The 25,572-nt window shown below is 34.8% G+C and overlaps 1 protein-coding gene across 10 annotated transcripts in view; it reads left to right on the forward strand.

Moving 5' to 3' along the window:
* POT1 (protection of telomeres 1) overlaps positions 1 to 25,572 on the forward strand; it is a 94,659-nt gene that overhangs the window by 11,845 nt on the left and 57,242 nt on the right. For all 10 annotated transcript variants that reach the window (XR_014833092.1, XM_013985634.3, XM_085004735.1 and 7 more), the window contains 3 exon segments: positions 12,791 to 12,901; positions 14,203 to 14,250; positions 15,836 to 15,950. Coding sequence is in view for 9 of the 10 variants with exons in the window: in XM_013985634.3 (XP_013841088.2) it covers positions 12,791 to 12,901; positions 14,203 to 14,250; positions 15,836 to 15,950 (274 nt within the window). In the remaining variant the exon portion in view is untranslated.

Raw genomic sequence — 25,572 nt, forward strand, 5'->3', positions numbered from 1 at the left:
ATGTATGATAGTGTCTAAAGGAATAATATATCTAGGAGTAAACTTAACCAATGAGGTGAAAGACTTGTGCACTGAAAGCTAAGAAACATTGCTAAAAGAAATAAGGTGAGACCTAGCTGAATGGAACGACCTCCATGTTCTTGGGTAGGAAGACTAAATGTTGTTAAGTTGTCAGTACTACCCAAAATAATCTATAGAGTCAAAGGAATCTGAATCAGAATTCCAGTAACTATTTTTGTGGAAATGGAAAGGTCTGTCCTCAAACTCCTAGATTTTCAAGGGGCTCTTAATAGCAGAACAATAGAAAAAAAATAATAAAGTCATGCTTCATGATTTCAGAACTCACTACAAATATAAACAACAGTGTGGAAATGGCATAAGGTTAGGCTTATATATACACCAGTGAAATACAATTAAGGATCAAGTAATAAGCCCATATATCTATGGGTAACTAATTTTTGACAAGGATGCCAAGTCCCCTCAATGTAAATGACAGAGCCATTGTTGAAAACAGTATGGCATTTCTGTAGAAAAACTAAAAACAGAAATATGGTATGACCCAGCAATTCCATTATTAGGTATATACCCAAAAGAATTGACAACAGACAGTTAAACAAATATTTGTATGCCAGTGTCCATTGCAGCATTATTTATAATGCCCAAAATGTGGGCGTAAATAACCCAAGAGTCCATCAGTAAATGAATGGATGAACAATATAGTGTGTATGCACAATGGAGTATTATTCAGCCATAAAGAGGAATGAAATTCTGTAATTCCCTTTCTGGCCCAGTGGTTTAAGAAACCAACTAGTATCCATGAGGATGCAGGTTCAATCCCTGGCCTTGCTCAGTGGGTTAAGGATCCAGCATTGCCATGAGTTGTGTAGGTTGCAGACACTGCTCAGATCCCACGTTGCTGTGGCTGTGGTAGGCTGGCAGCCACAGCTCTGATTTGACCCCTAGTCTGGGAACTTCCATATGCCACAGGTATGGCCCCAAAAGACAAATTAGTAAATATTCTTTAAGAATCATATGACAATTGTTAATCAACTATGCTTTAATTTAAAAAATAAAGTTAAAAAATCATATGACATCTTTGATATTAATTGGAGATTCTCTAGCTATTTGCAAAACCAAATTTGGCCATTAATAATATTGAAGCATAGAGCTATTAAACATATTGTTGAGTCATTGATAAGTCTCCAGATAAGTTGTTTAGAGTTAGACAGTACTTCTAATATGATGTTGAAGGAATATTAGATGTATGGTTTCAATCCTTTTTGATTTATGGTTATTACCAACAAGCGATATGTGAAAACATAAAGGTTTCTGCAAAACCACACAATCAAATGAAATTGTCTATATTCTTTCTCTTTTTATTTACATTCCTTTAGGTTCAGTAAACATTTATTAAGGACTGACATTTTGCTTGACCCTGTGCTAGGCTCTGGAGAAACCAAAAAGAAATAGGACACAGTGTTTGACCTTATGGAGCCCTCTCTAGCTATAATAGAACTGCAGTCGCAGCCTCAATAAACTGAATCTGCCAGGATTTGGGGAAAAACATCAAACAGTAGACATTTGGATTTTCAGGGGGACATTTTATTGGTCTTTAGACTTTTTATCATGGAAATTTTCAAATGTATATATAAATGATGAGAATTAGGTAAAAAATGTTCATTTACCCATCATCTAACTTCAGTAGTTACTGGCTCTTATTTCATCTGTTTCATCTACTTATTTTACTACCAGAGACTATTTTGAAGCAAATTTCAGGAATTATATAATTTAAACCATAAAAATTTCAGTATGTAAAAGAAAAAGAATCCTAAAATTATATCTGTGTGTGTTTATATGTATGAGTACATTCCATAGCACTGAAATATTAACATCAGCTTTTATAAATCATGAAATATCATCTATGTATTCATGTACACACACATACATATCTGTATGTCTTCGTGTCTGTATATACACATAAACACAATTTCATCATTATGCCTAAAATAATAGTAATTCATGTATATAATCAAATATCAAGTCAGTGTTCCAGTTTTCCTGATAACCTCATGAATTGTTTTTCCATTTATTTTCTTCTTTCAGGAGGAGACTAAGGTAGGGAAATCAGTGTGAAGAGCTTAACAGTAATCTAGAAGTTATCATGGATGTATAAAGACCAAAACTAAAGCATTGGTTGAATCAACAGAATTTATTAGTTGTATATGTGTTTGTGTTTATAGGTTAGAGAAAAGTAGTTTTCAGTTTTTGAGATAATATATAACACGTAAGTCTGTGAGAACATTTGATCCTTAATTTCTGAAGTCAAATTTTTTAAATTCCTGAGCAGTAATTTTTCCCACTCTTTTCTACATTAAGTAAATAATTGAATAAAAGCAGCTATCTTCTGTTATTACCTCTTCCCTAAAAATTTTGTTAATCTAGTATAGCATATGGGTCTGTTGGTTCATTTGATACTATGAAGTGTGTGGCCTGAGGAATTAAACTTGGTCACTTGGGAAGGAATTCATCCATAAGTATAATCTGAAATATATTCTTATTCCTTAAGAATTGCTGGGTTTGTTTGGGGGGGTTTTTTGTTTTTATTTTTTTAATTTTAATTTTTACTTTTATTTTACTTTTTAGGGCTGCACATGTGGCATATGGAAGTTTTCAGGCTAGGGGACAAATCAGAGGTGCAGCTGCCAGCCTCTGCCACAGCCACGGCCATGTCAGATCCAAGCTGCGTCCACAGCCTACACCGAAGCTCACAGCAATGCCAGATCCCCAACCCAGTGAGTGAGGCCAGGGATCGAACCTGCATCCTCATGGTTATTAGTCAGGTTCATAAGCCATTAAACCACAGTGGGAACACCCTTGATGTTTTTTTCTTTTTTTTGAAAAAGCATTTAAATTCTATATTCTAAATTATTGAGGGAAATATTGTGGCAGATTTAGCAAAAAATGCAAGGTTTTTTTGGGGGTTTTTTTTGTTTTTTTTGGGGTTTTTTTGTGAAATAGTTGCCTGCCAAAGTCTACTTTAATCAGAAAATCCCTTTTTGTTGCTGATGTAGTCAAATGAGCACATAAATACGTGGATTGTGTGAAAGTTTACAGTACTACTTGGGACCTGGTTTTCTCATGTCAGAATATTTTTAGTTCTTCTCTATACAAGGCTTGAACAACATCTTGTAATACCTTTAAGTTTCTTTCTCTTTATCAGCTGAAAGGATTCTAGTGGTTAGTATAATATCTAGTAATTGATGAGTGGTGTGGCATTTGTGCATTTAGGTGAATTACCTGCATGATTATAACAGTGCTAGGAATGAGGAGTTGTCTAGACTGATTGTCAGCCATTATGCGCAGGTATATGGCAATAAAAGTTAAATAATTCTGTAGAAAATGGTATATAGCTGTTGTTTGGAGCTTTCCAAGACTGCCTTGCCATTCCAGCCCAGGTAGCCCTGAGGTGAAGTACTGTACTCCCCCTCTTCCTTCCCTGCACGCCCCCTGGGGAAGTGGGGACCTCTCCTCCGATGGTGGAGTTGGCCTTCTGGTGGGTAAATACTCTGGCCCATCTGGTGCTCTGAAGTTGTCCATCTGTTGTCTTTGTAGGAACCCCTGTTCTTTACCCTACTAGTCTTTTGCATTTTATATATTACTTCTGAGTACATCTCTGTTTTTTAAAGAATTTAAGAGAAGTCGCATATATTCATCAGTCATTTCTGCATGTATTCAAGAATTTATTGAACACCTATTATGAGCCAGGCCTTGTGCCTATGCACTAGTGATCCACAAAAAACAAAGTTCTTGTCATAATACAGCTTACTTTCTAGTGGAGAAAAACAGACAGTAAGCAAATGAATAAATACATACTCTTTCAGGTGGCAAACAATACTATGGAGAAAATAAAGCAGTGGAAGAGAGAGAGATGTGACAAAGGGAAGGGAGGAAAAATGTATTTATCTGGTGGTGAAGGAAAGACTGATAAAGTGCAAATGAGCAGAGACTTGAAAGAAATGAAGTAATCCTTCAAGTTTTTGGAGTAAGGTGTTCTATACCAGGAATTAACAAGTACAAAGGCTCTGAAGTACGAGGGCACATTCCAGACACAGAAATGTCCGAATCCCAGCAAGTATGACCTGGAGCAAAATCCCTTAACTCCATTCAATCTTTTTTTTTTTTTTTTAACCTGTCAAGATAAAAAAATATTTTTAAATCTTAAATTTAAAAGGTTAACTGGAGTTCCCGTCATGGCTCAGTGGTTAATGAATCCAACTAGGTACCCTGAGGTTGCAGGTTCAATCCCTGGCCTCGCTCATTGGGTTAAGGATCCAGCGTTGCCATGAGCTGTGGTATAGGTCGCAGACCTGGCTCAGATCCTGCATAGCTGTGGCTGTGGTGTAGGCTGGAGGCTACATCTCCAATCTGACCCTTAGCCTGGGAACCTCCATATGCCGTGGGGTGCAGCCCTAAAAAAAGCCAAAAAGACAAAAATAAATAAGTAAATAAAAGATTAATTAAAATAAATGAAATTTTTAAAAAATCTTACCTGCCTTTCTGGATTGTCGTCAGGATTAGAAATAAAATTTACTACTGGCATTTACTATGAACTCAGTATATGACATTATTATTGCTCTTGTTCCTTTTATTATGTCATTGTAACTAGATGTATCCTTAGTGAGGAAGAGCAGGGTGGAGGAAGAACTGCACCTGAGCCCAGGAATTTGGCTTCTGGTCCCTGCTTTTCCACCAGTTAATTATTAGATTTTGAGTAACCAATGAATTTATGCAGATCTGGATTTAACCAAATATAAAATGAGGGTGTTGGATTAGCTGAGAATTCTGAATGGTTCTGTCATACACTATAGAGTTTCAGAAATAGTGATATTTATAAATAATTTGGAGAACTTGAGAAATGGTGCTAATTCTTGTAAAACCTGTCTATGGAGTCTAGACTAACAGTCTCTTCCAAGGAAACTGTCAGAGCATCTACTTTTTTTTTTTTCTTGTGTTAAGAATTTGGGGGATACATTGCCAAATTCAAGTTTTGTCTTTTTTGCTGAAGTTTCTGTAAAGAAGTGGTAAATGAGTTAATCTTTTCCTAATTTATAATTTGAACAAGGAAAAGAAGAATAAGTGTGGTGATCTTTTTCTCTGTGAAAAGCTGTTCTTAAATCAGTGCTATGTCTTAAAGATCTCACTTTAGAATTTGAGAAAGCAAGGTAGTTGCCATGCAATTCATGTCCTAAAACTCCTAGGATAGTTCAATAGACTGTTTCTCTCAAAATGATAACTAGAGTAATTTTGAATGCAATTTTAAAAATTTTTATTGAGATATAGTTTTGATATGGTTGGTATAGCACCATGGAGTTCTAGAGGCAAGTATGCTAAAATATTATTATCTGACAATCTTATCAGGAAAGGGGACTAGGAAATAAAGTATATAGAGCCTGTGCGTGCCTGCGTGTGTGTGTGTGTGTGTGTGTGTGTGTGTGTGTGCGCGCGCGCGCGCACTTGAGGCCATTTAGGTAGGGTAGGATTCAGTAGCTCTATATAGCTATTTTGATGAGGCACTTTTGTGGGTGGCTCTGGTAAAGACCTATTTTTACTTATTCCTTATTATTCTTTCCCTTGAAGGCATGACTTTATTTCAACTTTGTTAAAATAATTAGTATTTATGATGACAGTTCTAAATTATTAAGAATTCAGTATTTAAGAAGACCCCAAATTATACCATTTTTTAAGGAAGATACTCTTCAGAAATGATGAGAGGATAAGGGAGGAAGAGATAAAATGAAAGTGACAATACTAAGTAAGTGTTTAATAGGCAAAGATTCACTTATTTAGAAAGATAAGTTACATATTTTTCCTTTGAACTAGAAAACTATTATAATACTTGAGATGGGGAAAATGAAAAAAATCAGTTTAATAAGTTGCATGTAGATACTAAGTTATAACAGCCATTTTCTCTGACTGCCTATCCTTTTTTTTTTTTTTTTTTTTTTTTTTTTGTCTTTTTGCCATTTCTTGGGCCGCTTCCACGGCATATGGAGGTTCTCAGGCTAGGGGTCTAATCTGAGCTGTAGTCACCGGCCTACACCAGAGCCACAGCAACGCGGGATCCGAGCCACGCCTGCAACCTACACCACAGCTCACAGCAACGCGGGATCCTTAACCCACTGAGTAAGGCCAGGGATTGAACCCGCAACCTCATGGTTCTTAGTCGGATTCGTTAACCACTGCGCCACGACGGGAACTCCTGCCCATCCTTTAAAAAAACAAAAACAAAAATAAGTGTATTAACTTCTCTAGGCTGCTAGGTATGCATAGGCAAGTTTGCTATAATGCATTGAATTAGAAATATTTTGTTTTCATGGGTTAAAGAATATATGAAATATGCATGAAATGTAGTTTCATGTTCTTATTTCAGGTGATACTCTTTCTTCCCTGTGAAGAACTTTTAACATATTCAGAGATTTCAAGCACCTGAGCCAGCAAATTATAGCCTACTTCCTTTCAGCTTGCTAAGATCATTAAAGTTGCCTTTCTTTTGTTTTCACCGGATACTTTAAGACATTAAACTCTCTGCTTCAAATTCCTGTGGAGAAAAGTTGATTTTAATGCACGATGAGGAACAGGCTCTGGTATCTTGTTGTAAAACTAAAAGCCTGCTTCATTTTTATGAAAAGGCCTATAGTTTATATATATAGATGAAGACCTAGGGTGAATCCCCAGCAGTCCATAGATGGCAAAAAAAAGGGTTCTTAAATCAACTAAAAGTGTACATAAATGTATGTATGTATTTACTTTTTCCCTCCGAGGAGGCCATCTGTAATTCATCTCATTCCCCAAGAGGTCCATGAACCCAGGATCATCAGGAACTGCTTTTTAAGGGATGAATTTCGTGATTCTATCACTGTATATAGTTGAGTTAGTATTGAACTCCAAAAGCGATTAGCCCTGTGTCCACATTATACAGAAATAATAATGATTTGATATTAGAAGTTGATAGCTTATAAAAATCTTTTTAGAAAAATGTTATATTCAGGAACTTCAAAAGCTGATATGAATGTAGTATTTTAATCTTAAAGAATTGTTTGAAACATTGTTTAAAAACAATACAAAAGCATATCTTTTGTGGAAATTTCTAGGTAGGGGTGGTATGAGAGGTTTGTGTGTATTGTATTTATTATCGATTTATTTATTAATTTACCAGAGTGCATGGATCTCTGTTTATCTTACACTTCCTTCTGGGGTGTCTGTGACTGGGTATATATTTGTATGTGTGTATGCATGTGTGTATTTAGTTTTGGATTGGTTCATAATTAAAGAGCTTTTCTGGCTAGCATATTTGGATGTTTTGAAGTAAAGTGATATAAAGAGATCGTAAATTCTAAATTCTAGTGATTTAAGGAAATTAAAGAACTTTTCTGTTTCTTTTTTCATCCTTTATTTTACATAGTTCAGTAGCAAAGGCTACACTTAAGAGGCTGTTAGATTTTGTCTAAGAAATATGCAGCAAACATTTGTTTCTGGTTCAAATGTTTATTAAAGACAGCTTCTAATGTTCAATCAGTTTTTTGCAATCTTTTATAAAAATATAGTACTAGTCTTTTATATATTACATTACTAACCTTTTATGGAACTTTGTAGATTGCAAAGTGCTTCCGTATACATTTATTATTCGAGCCTTTAGTAACCCTTTCATGATGGTCACTAGTAACTTACAAAGATTGGCATTTTAAGGCCAAAGTTTGCTAAAGGACTTGTTGTAAATGGAGAAACTGTCTCCACAACTGTATTGTTTTCCTGACTCTAGGAGATATTGTGGACTTGAATTAGGTCTTGGAAATACTTGGCCTAGAAGATTTTTTGCTATTCTTGTGTAGTCATGGTTTTAAAATATTCAAGCAGCATGGAAGGGTATAACCAGAAAAGCAAAAGCCACCCCCCTCCCTCTGATCCCACTCCTATCACCTAGTCCCATTGTTAGATAAAATCACTGTTGTGCTTTTTTTTTGTCTCCTTCCAGCTTTTATATGTATATATATACACATATATATACACACACACTTAAGTATGTATGTATATCTATATATGCATATATACATATAAATATGTATGTATATTTTCTATCAGTGACAGCATAGTGTCCATATTTTGTAAATTGCTTTATTTCACAACATATCTTGGACTAGAGAATTGTTTTAAAAATAGATACATGGTATTGAATATTAGGGATCTGTATGTCTGTATTTTAAATATATTTTTATCTTTACCCTTCCTTAAGATTCTTATATTTATTAAATTCTTGTGAGAAACAATGTAAAAGTTTTATAAAACAACAAATCAGCAAAGCATGTGCATGTATCTATAAAACATGTATGGTATATTAGATACTAGTATTTTTCTAACTGACACGGAAGGTGTTTTCTGCTATGGAAATATATTTTACGTAATATTCATTAAAATAGAACTGTATGACTAATTAGTACTTGTCAGATAACAGAGGATGTTGATAAAGGTTAAGTCAAGGTTTCTCCTTTTAAAATATAATGGTGAGAAGACGGAGGCCACAGTTTAGTTTAATTCTTACATCTTTCTGGTCACTTGTTCCCTTAAGATTAGCTCTGTATTTGAATACAGCAATCCTAAAACAGCTTTGCTTTACTGGATTAATGATAACATTTTGTGGGAATGCAAATGCTTTAATTGAAACTCCCTCCATGTGGACCTTTTTTTTTTTTTTACAGTTTTAGCTTTCACTTAAAGTTTTAACATTAATATGTAGATCTAAAGTAGGAAAGACTTTTCCAAAAAATTTTGAAAGTTTAAAATGTTATCACAAAACTGTCAAAATTATAGACATTTGTTAATACCATTTTTCCCGTCTCTTTAAGATTTAGTTCCGAAAGAGGAGGTAGTTGTCCTGGAAGTCCAGAGATCTAGATTCTTGTCTTGGTTTAGAATCAGTTAGCTGTATGTGACCTTAAGACTGTTCATTTATCCTCTCTGACCCTTATTTTCTTATCTGAAAAATGAAGGTGTTTGATCATGTGATCTCTAAGGTCCTTCACAATTCTAAAATGCTAAGTTCGGTGAAATAAGTTTTATAGTAGTTGTACAATTTATGTTAAGATTTAATGAAAGTATGTTTTTATGTGTGTGTGTTTGGGTATATTCAAATATTTAAGTGTTCATTGAGTTGTCCAAACACTTATTGAATGTTTTTTGTCTTCTGTGCTCAATGTCAGAGACATTTTTAACTGAATGAGACAGTTATGGACCTTTCCATCATGGAGTAGTTAGTGTTCAGTGGAGAAGAGTGGGATTAATTAATCCCAATGTTAATGAATTATTTTATCCAAATATGATATGTAGTTAGAAGACTGAGTAGCAGAATGAGAAAAATAGCAGGAAGAATGAGCACAGGGGTTCTGGGAGAGTAGATCAGTAAGAAAGAATAGCATATGCAGAGGCCATGAGTGAGGATCCTGGAATGCTTATAAAGAAGTATGGAAAAGCAGAATTCCAGAGTGAGTCACACAAAATGTGGCTGGTGAGCTGAGTAGGCATCAGATCGTAAAATGATTTGTAGACCATTTAAAAGTTTTGGTTTTTATGCTAACATTACATGTTTTATTCCATTTGTATCCTTGGTGTTACATGATCCAATAGATTCTAATACCCATGAAGTACATGTTTTATAATATTAGAGAAACATTTTCTGTCAATCACTGCACTGTCAGTGACATCAGGTCCCTGGCTCTTCCCTGTGCCCTTTTTACACTTTAGCAGTGTCTTAAAATATGATAACCCAGCCATATTTGCAAGGTCAGTATAGTAAAAATTACTTAATGCCTGTTAAAGTCAAATACGTTTTTCTTTTGGGATTGTCAGTTGTTTCATGTTTTCTTTCCTTCTTCCTGCTCATTAAGTGTAATGACTTGAGAATTTTAATTATCCATTAAAATTTAGCAAATTAATACACTAGTTTTGTGGTTTGCATTTTTGTTACCTATTGATTTGCTTCCTATTTCACCACTGATTTTGTTCCTCGTTAGGAGCTATTAGCATGCAAAAACTGTATTTGTTTATATGCAAGCAAGTTATCTGATTTTTTTCCCCTTTTAATCGTTTATTTTTAAAGAAAACTTGCGTTAAAAAGACCTATACTGATTTCATTCATTTTCTCTGAAACTGGTTTGGGCAGAACAATTCCTGTTGGCTGAACTAAAAAGAAAATGGTTTAATGAGTAGCGCCCACTCTTTCTAAGGCCCTTTGACACAAAAGGGAAATTTGCTGATATCTGAGTATCCTGAGTTAGTTCAGAGATTTCAGTTATACCAAATGTGTTTTCACTTCAGTAATATTCATGCAAATATTTTTGGTTATGCTTATTATTTTTGGTTATGTTCCTTATTATTTTTGGTTATGCTTCTCAGGCTGGTTTCCAAAAACTGTTCTCAGCAGATCAAAATAGGCACTTTCCCTGATATAACAGAAAGCAGTAATCTCCACTGACGTGTGTAATTCCCATCCTTGTTTGAATGGCTTCAGTACGCTCTTCTCAGAAACTTAGAACAATACCTATTAAATCTCATTTTTAATGAATATTTATATAAACTAAAATACAGCCTGTTATATATTTATCTTTCTTATCCTCTATGTATTTGAATTAATTTGAAAGCCATTATGATTAATAAGTTCTTGGGATGTGAATCCTAAGAGTCAATATTAAAGTTTTGTTTAGATCTGTATTTCAAGTGAATATTTATTGAAATATTAAACAATATTTTTTGTTATTTGCATGTGGTTGAGTGTATCCTCAAGGAAAAGTTGTAACTTTTCACTGAGTTGTGTTGCTAATGTAGAGGAGACTTTTGAAAAAAATTTTATGAATACTTATGTCCTTCCTGCTTTTAATGATTTATTCTCTTTATTTAAAATGTTTTCTCCATCATAAAAGAAATGTTTGTTATTCTTTAAAAATTTAGATAATATAAAAAATAGAAAAACGTGCATCTCTACCCTTAGTGCTTGTGTTTAGTTTATATCTTTTCATGTAATATTTATGTTTAAGACACTTAAACATAGAAAATTACATGAGATAGGTTATTTTTTTGTAGTTTGAAGAAAATTTAGGACTGACAAACCAATAACATCCCCACTTCTGTTTATCTTGTGTGCTAGTTTGATTAAACAACTTTAAAACTTTAACTAAAATGTTCAGTTTTTGATTAAATCAGAATCTGCTGGTCTATAATAAATTGAAAAAACTGCATATTTTTCAGTTTGTGAACGTAATTTACTCCAGAATGAATCTTACTGTTTATTTTATTCCCCTTTAAAACTGCCTAAAACATGATCAAACCATGGAAAATCTTCAGTGAGCATGAAAATTTTCTCCCACTTCAACTATAAAGAATTGTGGCTATTTAGCATTAACAGCACAGGCACAATTGCATTTGCAGAAGAAAATAAAATGCAGAAATGTGCAGAGCTAAAATATCTGAATAGTGCCAGAGATTTTTAGAAAGGCAATTTAGGATCCTTTGATGCACTGATAGTTTATGGAGGGCCTATTTTGTGCTAAGCCCTGTAAATGCAAAGCAAAATAAGACATAACTCTTGTCTTCAAGGTGTTCACAGCCTGGTTAATGGCTCTAAATAGAGAACTCTGAGGACTGACACCACACCCTTGCATGTGCACAACAAAAATCAGTAATGCAGGAGTTTCCACTGTAGCTCAACAGGTTAAGAACATGACATAGCTCGTGGAATGTGGGTTTGATCCCTGGCCTCACTCAATTGATTAAGTATCTGGCATTGCCACAAGCTATGGCATAGGTCTCAGGTATGGCTCAGATTTGGTGTTGCTGCAGCTTCAATTAGACCCCTGGGCTGGAACTTCCATATGTTGCAGGTGCTGCCATGAAAAGAAAAACAAAATCAGAATGCAAACGACTTTTGTTTGATAGAGATTAAGGTTATTGAAGGAAACTACCTAAAGCCCAGGAATTTGTGTATTTTAAGGTTTTTGTGTTAAAAGGACAAGTAAGATAAGAAATTTATATATATATTTCTTGTCGTGTGTGTGTGTGTCTGTGTGTGTTTTATGCAGCAAGACAAAACTGACTGAATGTGGATGTTACAGTATCTGGAAAATAAGAAAAGGGAGAAAGGGAGATTTAAATAATGAGAGAAGCAGGAATAAATGGAGATTGGCTTCTTGTTACAATTATAAACCTAAGTAGAAAAAATATCTGTTACTTTTAGTATATAAATGGAAATTTCTTATTTATGTTTCGTACCTCAGATCTTTAGGTACATATGTTAACTTTGTAATTTATGGAGTTTTCCACTAACGGTATGTCTTTCTTAACGTAGTCTCTCTGAGATTGTTTTAATTTCCATTTGTAATACTGTTGGGTCATCACTATCTCCTCATTGTGTTTATTCATGCAAACTTATTTACGTAAGTTGAGATAACCCTTGATTTTTGAAGTCCCACTAAATCAATAAAAGTTTCTAAGTGACTTAGATAGTATTTTCCTGGTCCACAAAGTGGGACATTGTACTTAATTGTAATTACATTGCTGATACCCTTTATAGAAGGTAGTAATTTCAATCTTATATACAGAAAAGCATTAAATAAGTTTAGGCTAACCAGTTTTTTTCATTTTTTAGAAATGATTCCTGTTTTTAAATAGTAATAAAAACAAGTATCTATATGGCATTCAGAATATAAAGTATTTTATGATTTTAAAATTATTTTTTCCTGTGTAGGACACCATTGCAGTGGCTGGATTTGTTGTTTTGTCAGCAGCATCTACAAGCAAAGATGGTAAACATAGCTTATTTTTGAAAGCATCTGAGGACTTCCAATCAACTGTTTATGTAAGTGTGTAATTTTTTAGTCATATTGTGCTTTTAATAAGTTAAAACGATGGAATAGAAGTAGTATTTCTGTAAATCTGCAGGTAAACTATTTGGTGTGAATTGTAATTGAATATTTAAATTTAAAAAATAGAAATCCTTGGAATTCCCATCATGGCTCAGTGGTTAATGAACCCAACTAGTATCCATGAACACCAGGTTTGATCCCCGGCCTCGCTCAGTGTGTTAAGAATCCGGCATTGCCCCGAGCTGTGATGTACGTCACAGATGCAACTCAGATCTGGCATTGCTATGGCTGTGGCTCAGGCCGGCAGCTACAGCTCCAATTTGGCCCCTAGCCTGGGAACCTCCATATGCTGTGGGTTCAGCCCTAAAAAAAAAAAAACACAAAAAGACCAAAAAAAAAAACAACAGAAATCCTTTTTTGGATTTCCACTTGTGGCTCAGTGGAAATGAACCCGACTGGTATCCATGAGTTTGCGGGTTTCGATTCCTGTGTGTGTTAAGGATCTGGTGTTGCCACAAGCTGAGGTGTAGGTCACAGATGGCAGCAGGGATCCCGGCTTGCTGTGGCTGTGAAGGAGGCCGGCAACTACAGCTCCGATTTGGAACCTCGAGATGCCGCAGGTGCGGCCCTAAAAAGCAATCAATCAATAAAATAGAAATCCTTTTCTGGCCTTATGTTTAGAATGACTCCATGTAGAAGAGAACTATCCCTTAAAGATAGTTATTTGTTAATGAAATTTTTAAAACCTCTCGGACACTCTAAACCTGATCTTATTCTTTGCTATTATACCTTCAGCTTCTTTTGATGGTCTACTTGACTTTACCTTAAATTCGTCAGGTGTCCCCTTTTAGGTAAAACTGATTTTCTCCTACTTCGTTCTCTATGAGGTTGTTCATTCTCTCCCTCGCTCTTCATTCCCTTTACCCCGCTGCCTCCCCTGCCCACTCCAACACACACAGATTTGGAGACTCCCTATTTGGTTAAGGCTGTCAGGTGGAGAAGAGTTGGGTTAAACTGCATGCCTACAGGGCAACATCTGCCTGTTTTTGTTGTTGTTTTGTCTGTACGGGGTATTATATGGAACAGGTGTGGTACTGTGGTACTAAGATTAATGAATTAAACTGAAGCTTAGCTTAGACAACTTTGCACATGTCACTCAATTTATAAGCCATAACTATATGCCATCCTGGCGAACTTGAATCTTATAAAGTTAAATGGATAGTTTTACTACAATCAAAGGTGTATAATCACATTTGACATTGTTTACAAATAAACCCTCTCCCTTTTTTTTCAGGTTTATGTTAAATCTGTAAGAGATTTTTCTACAGAATCAATGTCTTTGGTAAGGTGATACTCATTTTAATTTAAAAACCCTCCCCATCCCCACCCCCCCACACACATATGTATTCGACTTTATAGACTGATTGTGAAATAGTATCGGTACAATGGGAAAACATAATTGCTACTTTTTCATTATGTGATAATATTACATTTGAGTTAATATATTTGTCTAATAATTAATATCTGGTTAATCTTGTCTGGAATATATGCTTATTATTTTGCACATGTTAACATGTATGAGAAAATTAAAATGGAAAAAATTTGCATCAAGTTTTACTGCTTTTAAATCTCAATAAAATTTATTTCTTTTGTTTTACACCAGCTTGTATTTAAACAGATCATTATCTGCTGAATTATGATTTGACAAATGTAATTTTAAGTAAAGCAGTTTATACTTGTGATACATTTTGCTCTTCTCTTTTTTTATCATTTTTTCAATATGTTATAATAATTTTGTTACTTTATAACAGTGGGAAGGTTCCCATTTTAAAAGGTGAGCTGCTTATACCTGAATGAAATTGGGGAGAAGGTAATACATTGGTAAAGTTTAATATAAAGTTTATGTTCTGCCTATGTTCTTAAACCTTTAGCTTCTAATGGAATCCAGGGACTTTATTTCTAATTGATGTGACTACAGGACACAGATTTAAAATTTTGAATAATACTATACCAGTATAATTTAAATTTGTTATTTAGGGAAATTATAACCAATAAAAAGATTGATGTACTTTTTTAAAAATTTATAAGCCGTAATTATGAATTTGCTCGGATTTTAGTATTTTTCAAACTTGTTATAGATAGGTCAGCTTCAAATATTTGATATATCCATGAACCAGTAAATAAGGCAGAAGTAAATGAAAGAGCCTCTGAACTTGGCAAAAATAGTTTTTCAGGAAGCTCAGGTATTCTGAATTATTATAATACAACTTAACTGCCAAACACTCGTATGCTGACTTATTTACACTGAGAGCCAAATAATAATCAAGAGGTTGATTTGCTGGTTGTGAATTCCAAGTAGGGAAAACCATAATGGTTAGGGTCGTTGTGCTATGCTGAACTTTCCATTCACCTCCACATTAGGGAGATATTTATTAAGATAATTTATTGGGTCTGGTTAGTTTCTCAGCTGAGCATCTATTTTCTTTCTTCTGTCCCATATACTGACCAATTATTTTTCTTTTCATTTTTTTTATATTAAGATTTGATGAGGTTATTTATAATTAAAACCTGGCTTTATTTAGGCCTCAGTTAAAATCTTCATAACAGTGTAAGGGAAAAAAAAGAAATACATGTGACAAGTTTTGAAATATTAGGTAAGGTTAAAAACCAGAATGAAAATCTTTTACATTGCATTTTTTAGAGTTGTGTATAAATTACACCATTTATGATCAAAGTTATTTATACGAAAATCTACATGGATTATATAGTAACCTTTATAAGCTCTGTATTTTCTGTATTTTTCAGGCAACAGCCTCTTTTTAAACACTTGAAAAAAGGCAGATAGATTTGCTAATTAAAAAATTTGGTCATAACGTGATTCTGAAATCTAAATATTTAATATTGATATATTCACTGTCTTCTTTTAGGTTCCAGCAACGCATTATATATACACGCCCCTGAATCAGCTTAAGGGTGGCATGATTGTCAATGTCTATGGTGTCGTGAAGTTCTTCAAGCCTCCATATCTAAGCAGAGGAACTGGTAGGTGTTAAAACTGGTCAGGTGTTAAAACTGGTCAAGATTTTAGTGGACTGGAACTGCTTAGTTGGTTTCAGGAGTATAGCTCCTTTAGTACTCCAAGTCTCAGAAGTTCATTTCTGACTTATTTAATTGCCGAACAATACTGATGCATATTTTTTGGCCAGTATATTTGTAAAATAAATCTGGACTTTAGTTTCTAAGGAAAAAATAAAGAAAAAAATGCCAAAAGCGACATGACAGCATATGAAAGTATAAAATAGTCTAGAAAAGGAAAATAGGCAAGTACAGAATACTATACCATAATGATGTTATGTAAATCATTTTGATTCTGGTATTGAAGTTAAAAGACAAAAGTATAAAAAAATAACTACCTGTAAATGTATGTTACTGGGTACATAGTATAAAAAGATATAAATTGTGAAATTAATAACAAAATGTAGAGGAGGAAATAAAAGTGTAGCGTTTTTGTATGTGATTGTTTTGTATCAACTCAAGATAGATTGTTATAACTGTAACAATTGTTTTAAGTAACTTTGTGATGACTAAAACAAAAATACCTATGGAAGGTATGCAAAAGAGAAGAGAATCATAGTGCGTCACAGCAAAAGAAGAAAATCAGTGAAACATAGAGGAAGACAGTAAGAGAGTAAACAAGCTATGAGGTGGATAAAAAACAATTAAGAAAAATGCCAATAGTAAGGTTTTCACTATCAGTAATTTACGTTAAGTATAAAAGGATTAAACACCCCAGTCAAAAGACATAGGAGTTGAGTTGTTTTTAAAGATTAATTAAAAATTAATTATTCTATATAATCATGTAAGTTTTTATACAGATTAACATGTAAAAGGACGAATCAAAAAACATAACTTGCAGTTTTCTGAGAGATAGTGTCGTTAACAGACAACACACTTTCACCTTGGTTTAATTCAGTTCAACTAAATTTAACATTTATTACTCTATTTAATCTAATTGGAAATATCATTTGTAAAAGACATCATCATTTTACATATCACTGTATGCTTCACTGTCCATGGTAAGGTTTTAAAAATGTGAAACAGTGGTCTTGTTGATGAAACACTGTCTTTTATCTACTTACTGTGTGCCAGTTGCTGTGGCTCATGCTGGGAACACAAAAATGTTCTCATTGAGTTGATAATTTTGAAAGATTTTATTTATTAAGTTATGTAAATTTTACTGTGGAGTGAGCTTAAGTTATACTTTTGGTGGGGCGGTTGGGGGAGAAATCTTATTTTCATGTGCTTAGAATATTTTGTTAATGTTTATGGGGTTCCATGGTGTAATGGTTAGCACTCTGGACTCTGAATCCAGAATATTTTGTTAATGTTTAAAGTCAGGATTTTATTTTATGTGAAAACGACCGTGTGAAAACTGTTAAATCTAGAAATGAGAAGTTTGAAATAGGTAGTGACTAAGTCTGCAGACTACAAAGAGGTATTTTATTGAAAACCCTGATTTATGTTGTTTTAGCAGGAAGGGGAGAAAAACACATTAAAGAAACAGAGAAATTTTTGTTTAAATACAGACTTCTTGAATATCTTCATTCCATTTTACTCTTTCCAAAGTCTGCTTTCCATGCCCCATCATACCATTCAACATACATTTGCATACTTTAACTTGAGAAGTTTCTTCATATCATGGGATTTTTTTTTTTTTTTCCCAGTGAAAATGAATTTTACATGGGCCATCCTGGGAATTTGCTATAAAGGTGTAATCACTCTGCTCCTCTTCAATTTGCAAGTGTTATCTGGCTGGCTCTAATTGGCCCGCCACATTTCAGAATAAGCTATGTTACTGGTAATAATGTCCATCTATCTTGATAAAAGATATAATTTTAAAACTTTTTTGCACTCTGATATGTTGCAAATTCTTGTCATTGAAATCAGCAAATATATTCTGACAAATAACATGAAATTATAGTATTATAAAATGATAGCTGTTTTTATATTGATGACAATTTTAAGTTGTTATTAACATAATCATTTTCTTCTGACAGTGTTATTAAATCATGTATATATAATGAAAGCATTGGAGAACTGTAATATTATGTAGTCATACGCATCTTATATCTATCAGATATGTTTAGTTAGATCCAATCCCTTCATAAAAAAATTCATGAGTAGTAATAAGCCAAGTTTTATTACAAAGATAATGTTTCTCTATTTCTTCTGAGATACCAAATTAAAATGAATGTCATCAATTTTATCTTATCATATTCATTGAAATTCTAAAATATGTCTTAAGATATAGGGAGATGTCTTTACTACCAACAAAATGGCACATTTTAAAACTATCTGTATTATGATTTTAGTTACACTTACATTTTTATTTCTGTTGATAGAATTCATCCTTCAACTCAAGTTCCCGTCGTGGCGCAGTGGTTAACGAATCCGACTAGGAACCATGAGGTTGCGGGTTCGATCCCTGCCCTTGCTCAGTGGGTTAAGGATCTGGCGTTGCCGTGAGCTGTGGTGTAGGTTGCAGACGCGGCTGGGATCCTGAGTTGCTGTGGCCCTGGTGTAGGTCGGCGGCTACAGCTCCGGTTAGACCCCTAGCCTGGGAACTCCATATGCCGAGGGAGTGGCCCTAGGAAAGGCAAAGACAAAAAAAAAAAAAAAAAAAAAAAAAAGAATTCATCCTTCAACATGCTGCAGGAGAGTCAGACAAATAGCAGTGGTTTTTGTGTTCAGGAAAGGATCAACCTCATTAGTATTACTGCTGAGAAGTGCCAGAGGAAATGTACAGAAACAGTCCACAGCTAGACCCTTTTTTGTGTTACATAAAGTAACATTATTTCACAAATACAGGGCCACAACCTAAGTATTAACATCTTGATGTCCATAGTAATAGTTAAGTGCAGGAAAATTACTTTTATGCAACTCAAACTTAAGTGCTTCAGAAAAGTTTATTCTGTTAACATATCACTAGCTAGAAATTTTCATTAAAATTAATTTTATTAGTGTTAAATTCAGTGCAGTACAGGCAATTTGATGCAATGTAGCATCCTTCTTGACTCAAACTTTTCTTGAAGACTTCTCATCCTCAGTAGTAATGATTACACATGAACTGTAGCTGCTGCTGTCTTATTTCTGTAGCAAGTATTTTATTTCCCAAGCTTTATATTCAGTCTTGGAGGAGTTATAGGTTTTATTCTTGCAGAAGACTATCAGTTCTATTGTTAAAAGGACTATAGATACATCCTTATTCTTTGTTAAAAGATTCATCATGAAAACTGAGGATTTCTCAGTGATTATGGAAATATGTATTGAAAGGTCATTGTATCATCGAAATTGATTTTGATAATGACTCATCGGGGGTACATAATATAGGCTCTTTCATATAGGAAGGCAAAGTTTATTGCCTTTGTCTTGGGCTTCTGAGATTTTATAGCAGTTATCTCTGAAATCTTCACATTTGCTTTTGCTTTGAAGAGCTGGCTAGATAGAGCTAGGTATGCAGTTGTTTTGCCTTGCAGAGATAACGTTGAGCACATATTCTTAGATAACACATATAAAGGAGTTTAATTTTAGTTTTGTCTCATGTTCGAAGAAATAGCTTATAGCTTACTTTTTTAAACTTGCGACACTTTTACTCTGTTTTTACTTGTCTGTCCTTGCTAAATAAAGTAAATGGAGGCAGGTCATAAACTATTTCTATCCATACTTAATGGTATATGGTCATGCTTGCTTGGTTAATATCATAATGCCAACTTTGTGCAAATGGGAAGAATAGAGAAAATCCTGTTTATGCTTACTCTCCAAATATTTGAGTCCAGAGGAAGGGAGATAATAGTCAATGGTCAAAATAGTCATATCATTAGATTTTACTGTTCACCTCTCTTTTTTTTTCTCCTTTCCCCAAATTTTGAGGCCCTAGAGAACTCAGCCTTTTTGTGCCGCATAATGTGGCACATTACCAGTGGCTCCCTAGCTTTCCTCAAAAATACTTATGCTGCTGAATTATTTCCATACATCCCCTCCCATCAAAATTTTCTCTTTTAGAAAAGCAACTTGATTAAACTGAGCAGTTTGGGATGTTACAGTGTTTTTAGAAACAGACTTTTTCTCTTGCTATTCAGTGTTTTAGCTACTTTCTGAGCATGGTAATCAAATTATTAAAATTATATCCAAAATACTGGACTTCTGAGAGCCCCTATCTATTTTACTTTCTTTTAGTTCTTAGGATAGAGTGCAAGGATGTTGGGCCCTAGGATTTTTTTTTTTTTTTCTTTTTCCGTTGCTTAAAACAGACCAGTTAACTCTGGACTACTAAACTGTGTAAAACTATTTTCACTTGGCACTTGTGCAGTCATGTCATGTAGCATAATCTTTGAATATTTTTGCTTTGCATGAGTAATATTGCTTGCCTATTAATGATTATGTAGTTACTGTCTTTTTAGTTCTTAAGTGTATTAACTCCCACATATTCCACATTAAAATGGTTGGAAGAGAGTTTATTAATTACTGAGTAATTAATGACTCATTGGTACTCCGTAAGAACCAGGAGTCCTTCTGATTCATCAAAAAAGATTAAAGCATCTAATTACATAAAATTAAATGTAATATTTAGTTATTTTTTAAAATCAATAGCGCATATTTAGAAGTTTTAACCTTTTTGCAGTTCTGTACCTTTATGAAAATGTGATGACAGCTATAGAGCCTATCCTAGAAAAATACATATGCATAAGTAAAGACTTAAATATACAATATTAAAGGTTCTCCCTTTGAGCCACAGATTGCAAATTTATTTGAATATTCAGTTAAGATCAGAAGTGCAATATACATTTTGGTTTAATGTATGACATTTATTTTTATTTATTTGCTTTTTAAAGTTGAATGATGGCCTTAAACTTTATATAAGATACAGGTTTGGGCAGCTTGGTTTGGGCAGGCATGGAGTTTTTCATTTCCTAAGAACTAAAAACTTATGTCTAGTGGAGTGAGCTGAGATTCTTCTTTTTTTTTTTTTTTTTTTTTTTTGTCTTTTTGCTATTTCTTGGGCCGCTCCCACGGCATATGGAGGTTCCCAGGCTAGGGGTCCAATCAGAGCTGTAGCCGCCGGCCTATGCCAGAGCCACAGCAACGCGGGATCCAAGCCGCGTCTGCAACCTACACCACAGCTAATGGCAACGCTGGATCATCAACCCACTGAGCAAGGGCAGGGATCGAACCCGCAACCTCATGGTTCCTAGTCGGATTCATTAACCACTGCGCCACGACGGGAACTCCTAAGATTCTTAAGTGGGCTTGGCCATCTTACTTTCAGGAATGGAGGGCATCCAGAGCCCAGCTGGTCATCACTTACCTCTTTGAGGATTTGAAAAGAGCTAAACCTTTGTTCAGCGCTATATTCCGACCGTACTTCCCATGCCATTAGGAAGTAGGTTTCCACTCGGAGAATGAAGTTGGAGAAGGATCTTTCTTCCCCTGTCACTAGACCTTTGTATGACTTGCTTTCTTATATTCAGGAATGACTTCTTTGATGAAGCTTGAGGCTTGCATCTGGTTTTTGTCCATATTCTAGGACTCTGTCTCTCCTGACCTTTCCCCTACAAAGTTATTAGCCTGCTTATTTAGGCTGTTACCCTATGTTTCATGAATTTATAACTGAATTATTTTAATGAATCAAAATATCAGTACTATTTTCTCATTCTTTCTTAAAACTTGTGGTACATTCTTTATTCAATTAAAAACTGTCTTTGCCAGCCTTGTGTAGCCTTGGACAGTACTCAGTTATTGTCTATAGACTCATAGATTGTTATCTTTAGATAAAATGACTCAGGAGTTTACAAGTGAGGGAGACCTACAGGTAATCAGCTAACTAACATGAAGCACAGTTGTGTGCTCTGACTAAAGGAACTACCAGAGTGCTTAAAGGGTGTGTGTGTGTATGTATTTATTCCTGTCACATTTTGTAAGGTAAATGTTAAACACGATATGTGTTATTAATAACTTATTAATACTTGATAGGATAAATAGGAAATTTTTAGCATAACAGTAAATTCACTACGACAATTGGTCGCTTGTCCTAGTGTTTGGATTTTAATGAAGAAGTATAATGAGTTTTAGCTTATAAAAGAATATGTTAGAAGTTGAAGTAGTTGACCTCTCACTCTAAGTTTTACTATTAGTAGTTTTAATTATTCTTCTTATATTATTTACACATTAATCATAGTCTTTTTTTCTGGAACTTCCAGTTTTCTTTTGAAAATATAAAGAATATTTGAGGCACTTACACAGCTTTTAAATTTTCCTTTAGATGAAGCTGAAGTTTAGTAGACTTAAATAAAATGAAGATATATTAAGTTTGGGGGCAAATTTTTTGGCACAGAATGACTTAGCTTTTGGGCATATATGACCTTTAAGAGAATTTGATGGCAGTAAGATTCATGTTACTTCGCAGAGAGCAGCCTACCCCCACTACCCACCCCCAGGCTAAGGAGATGTTTAAACTTCCTTCAACTTTGTTTCAAACTAAATCATGGGAATACAGACTTGCTAATTAACAACAGACAGCTTTTCAGTTTGTGAAAATAGAGAATGTAATAGAAATGTATTTAAGTATATTACTAACTCACTGGTAGGGAAAAAAGAAAAAAACCTACCAAAAAGGCATCCTTTTTAAATTTTGTATTTCAAAGCCAGGAAGCAGAACCTCTTCAAAATTAATGGAATATTATACCAACTCTATCACTTGCTTTATGCAGGGCCATGTCATTAGGGTCCACCCCACACAATTCTGTTTGGAGGGAGGGAGACAGAGAACATACTCAGAAAGTACCTGTGTCTACCTTTCTTAAAGGTCACAAAATTTGGAACTCCTCCAATTTCTAACTCCTCTTTTTGAAAAATTTTTTAATTTATTTTTAATTTCTGTACAAAGTTAGTCACATATAGGTCATACACACACACACACACACACACACACACACACACATACATGTATACAAACACACATTCTTTTTTTAGAATGTGGTCTATCCCAGAAGATTGGATATAATTCCCTGTGCTATACAGTAGGACCCATTGTTTATCTTCCCCTGTACAGCTTGGGGACCAAGTTACACATACATGTGTACATAATTTTTCCTCCCATTGTTGTGTTGCGATGTAAGTATCTAGACATAGTTCTCAAGGCTACACAGCAGGATCTCGTTGTAAATCCAATCCAGGAGCAATAGTTTGCATCTGTTAACTCCAAGCTCCTGATCTCTCCCACTCCCTCCCTCTCCCATCGGGCAGCCACAAGTCTATTTTCCAAGCCATGATTTTCTTTTCTGTGGAAAGGTTCATTTGTGCTGTATTTTAGATTCTAGTTATAAGTGATATCATACGGTATTTGTCTTTCTCTTTCTGACTTATTTCACTCAGAATGAGAGTCTCTAGTTCCATCCATGTTGCTGCAAATGGCATTATGTCATTCTTTTTTATGGCTGAGTAGTATTCCATTGTGTATATATACCACATCTTCCGAATCCAATCATCTGTCGATGGACATTTGGGTTGTTTCCATGTCTTGGCTATTGTGAATAGTGCTGCAATGAACATGCGGGTGCATGTGTCTTTTTTAAGTAGAGTTTTGTCTGGATATATGCCCAAGAGTGGGATTGCTGGGTCATTTGGCAGTTCTATGGATAGATTTCTAAGGTACCTCCAAACTGTTCTCCAGAGTGGTTGTACCAGCTTACATGCCCACCAACAGTGCAGGAGGGTTCCCTTTTCTCCACAGCCCCTCCAACACTTGTTATTTGTGGACTTACTAACTATGGCCATTCTGACTGGCGTGAGGTGGTATCTCATGGTAGTTTTGATTTGCATTTCTCTAATAATCAGGGATGTTGCGCATTTTTTCATGTGCTTGTTGGCCATCTCTGTATCTTCCTTGGAGAAATGTCTATTCAGGTCTTTTGCCCGTTTTTCCATTGTATTGTTGGCTTTTTTGCTGTTGAGTTGTGTAAGTTGCTTGTACATCCTAGAGATTAAGCCCTTGTCCATTGCATCATTTGAAACTATTTTCTCCCATTCTGTAAGTTGTCTTTTTGGTTTCCTTTGCTGTGCAAAAAGCTTGTCAGTTTGATTAGGTCCCATTGGTTTATTTTTGCTCTTATTTCTGTTGGTTTCAGAGACTAACCTGAGAAAATACTCATGAGGTTGATGTCAGAGGATGTTTTGTCTATGTTCTCTTCCAGGAGTTTGATGGTGTCTTGTCTTATATTTAAGCCTTTAAGCCATTTCGAGTTTGTTTTTGTGCATGGCGTGAGGGTGTGTTCTAGTTTCCTTGCTTTGCATGCAGCTGTCCAGGTTTCCCAGCAATGCTTGCTGAATAGACTTTCTTTTTCCCATTTTATGTTCTTGCCTCCCTTGTCAAAGATTAATTGACCATAGGTGTCAGGGTTTATTTCTGGGTTCTCTATTCTGTTCCATTGGTCTATATGTCTGTTTTGGTACCAGTACCACACTGTCTTGATGACTGTGGCTTTGTAGTATTGCCTGAAGTCTGGAAGAGTTATGCCTCCTGCTTGTTTTTTATTTCTCAGGATTACTTTGGCAATTCTGGGTCTTTGGTGGGTCCATATAAATGTTTGGATTGTTTGTTCTAGCTCTGTGAGAAATGTCATGGGTAATTTGATAGGGATTGCATTGAATCTGTAGATTGCTTTGGGTAGGATGGCCATTTTCACAATATTGATTTTTCCAATCCAGGGGCATGGACTATCTTTCCATTTCTTTACAACTTCTTTATTTCTTTGATCAAAGTTTTATAGTTCTCGGCATATAGGTCCTTTACCTCCTTGGTCAGGTGTATTCCAAGGTATTTGATTTTGTGAAGTGCAATTTTAAAAGGTATTGTATTTTTGTATTCCTTTTCTAATGTTTCATTGCTGATATACAGAAATGCAACTGAATTCTAAATGTTAATCTTATGTCCTGCCACTTTGCTGAGTTTGTTAATCAGTTCAAGCAGATTTTGATTTGAGTCCTTAGGATTTTCTGTGTATGGTTCAAAAACCATATGATCATCTCAATAGATGCAGAAAAAGCATTTGACAAAGTCCAACATCATTTATGATAACAACTCACCAAAGTGGGTGTAGATGGAACATTCCTTAACATAATCAAAGCAGTTTATGACAGACCCAGAGCAAATATAATACTCAATGGAGAAAAATTGAAAGCCTTCTCACTCAAATCTGGAACAAGACAGGGATGCCCACTCTCATCACTGCTACTCAACATAGTTTTGGAAGTACTAGCTACTACAATTAGACAAACAAAGAAATAAAAGGCATCCAAATAGGAAGAGAAGAGATGAAATTGTCACTGTATGCAGATGGCATGATACCTAACATAGAAAACTCGTTCCTTTTTTTTTTTTTTTTTTTTTTTTTTTTTGTCTTTTTGCTATTTCTTGGGCTGCTCCTGTGGCATATGGAGGTTCCAGGCTAGGGGTCCAATCGGAGCTGTAGCCACTGGCCTACGCCAGAGCCACAGCAACGCGGGATCCGAGCCGCGTCTGCAACCTACACCATAGCTCACGGCAACACCTGATCGTTAACCCACTAAGCAAGGGCAGGGACCGAACCCGCAACCTCATGGTTCCTAG

This window comes from Sus scrofa, chromosome 18, assembly GCF_054392235.1.
Source record: "Sus scrofa isolate SSC_HxYL_T2T_F1_AM1 chromosome 18, Sscrofa_HxYL_maternal_Yorkshire_Landrace_v2.0, whole genome shotgun sequence".
In the NCBI taxonomy this organism is placed as follows: Eukaryota; Metazoa; Chordata; class Mammalia; order Artiodactyla; family Suidae; genus Sus; species Sus scrofa.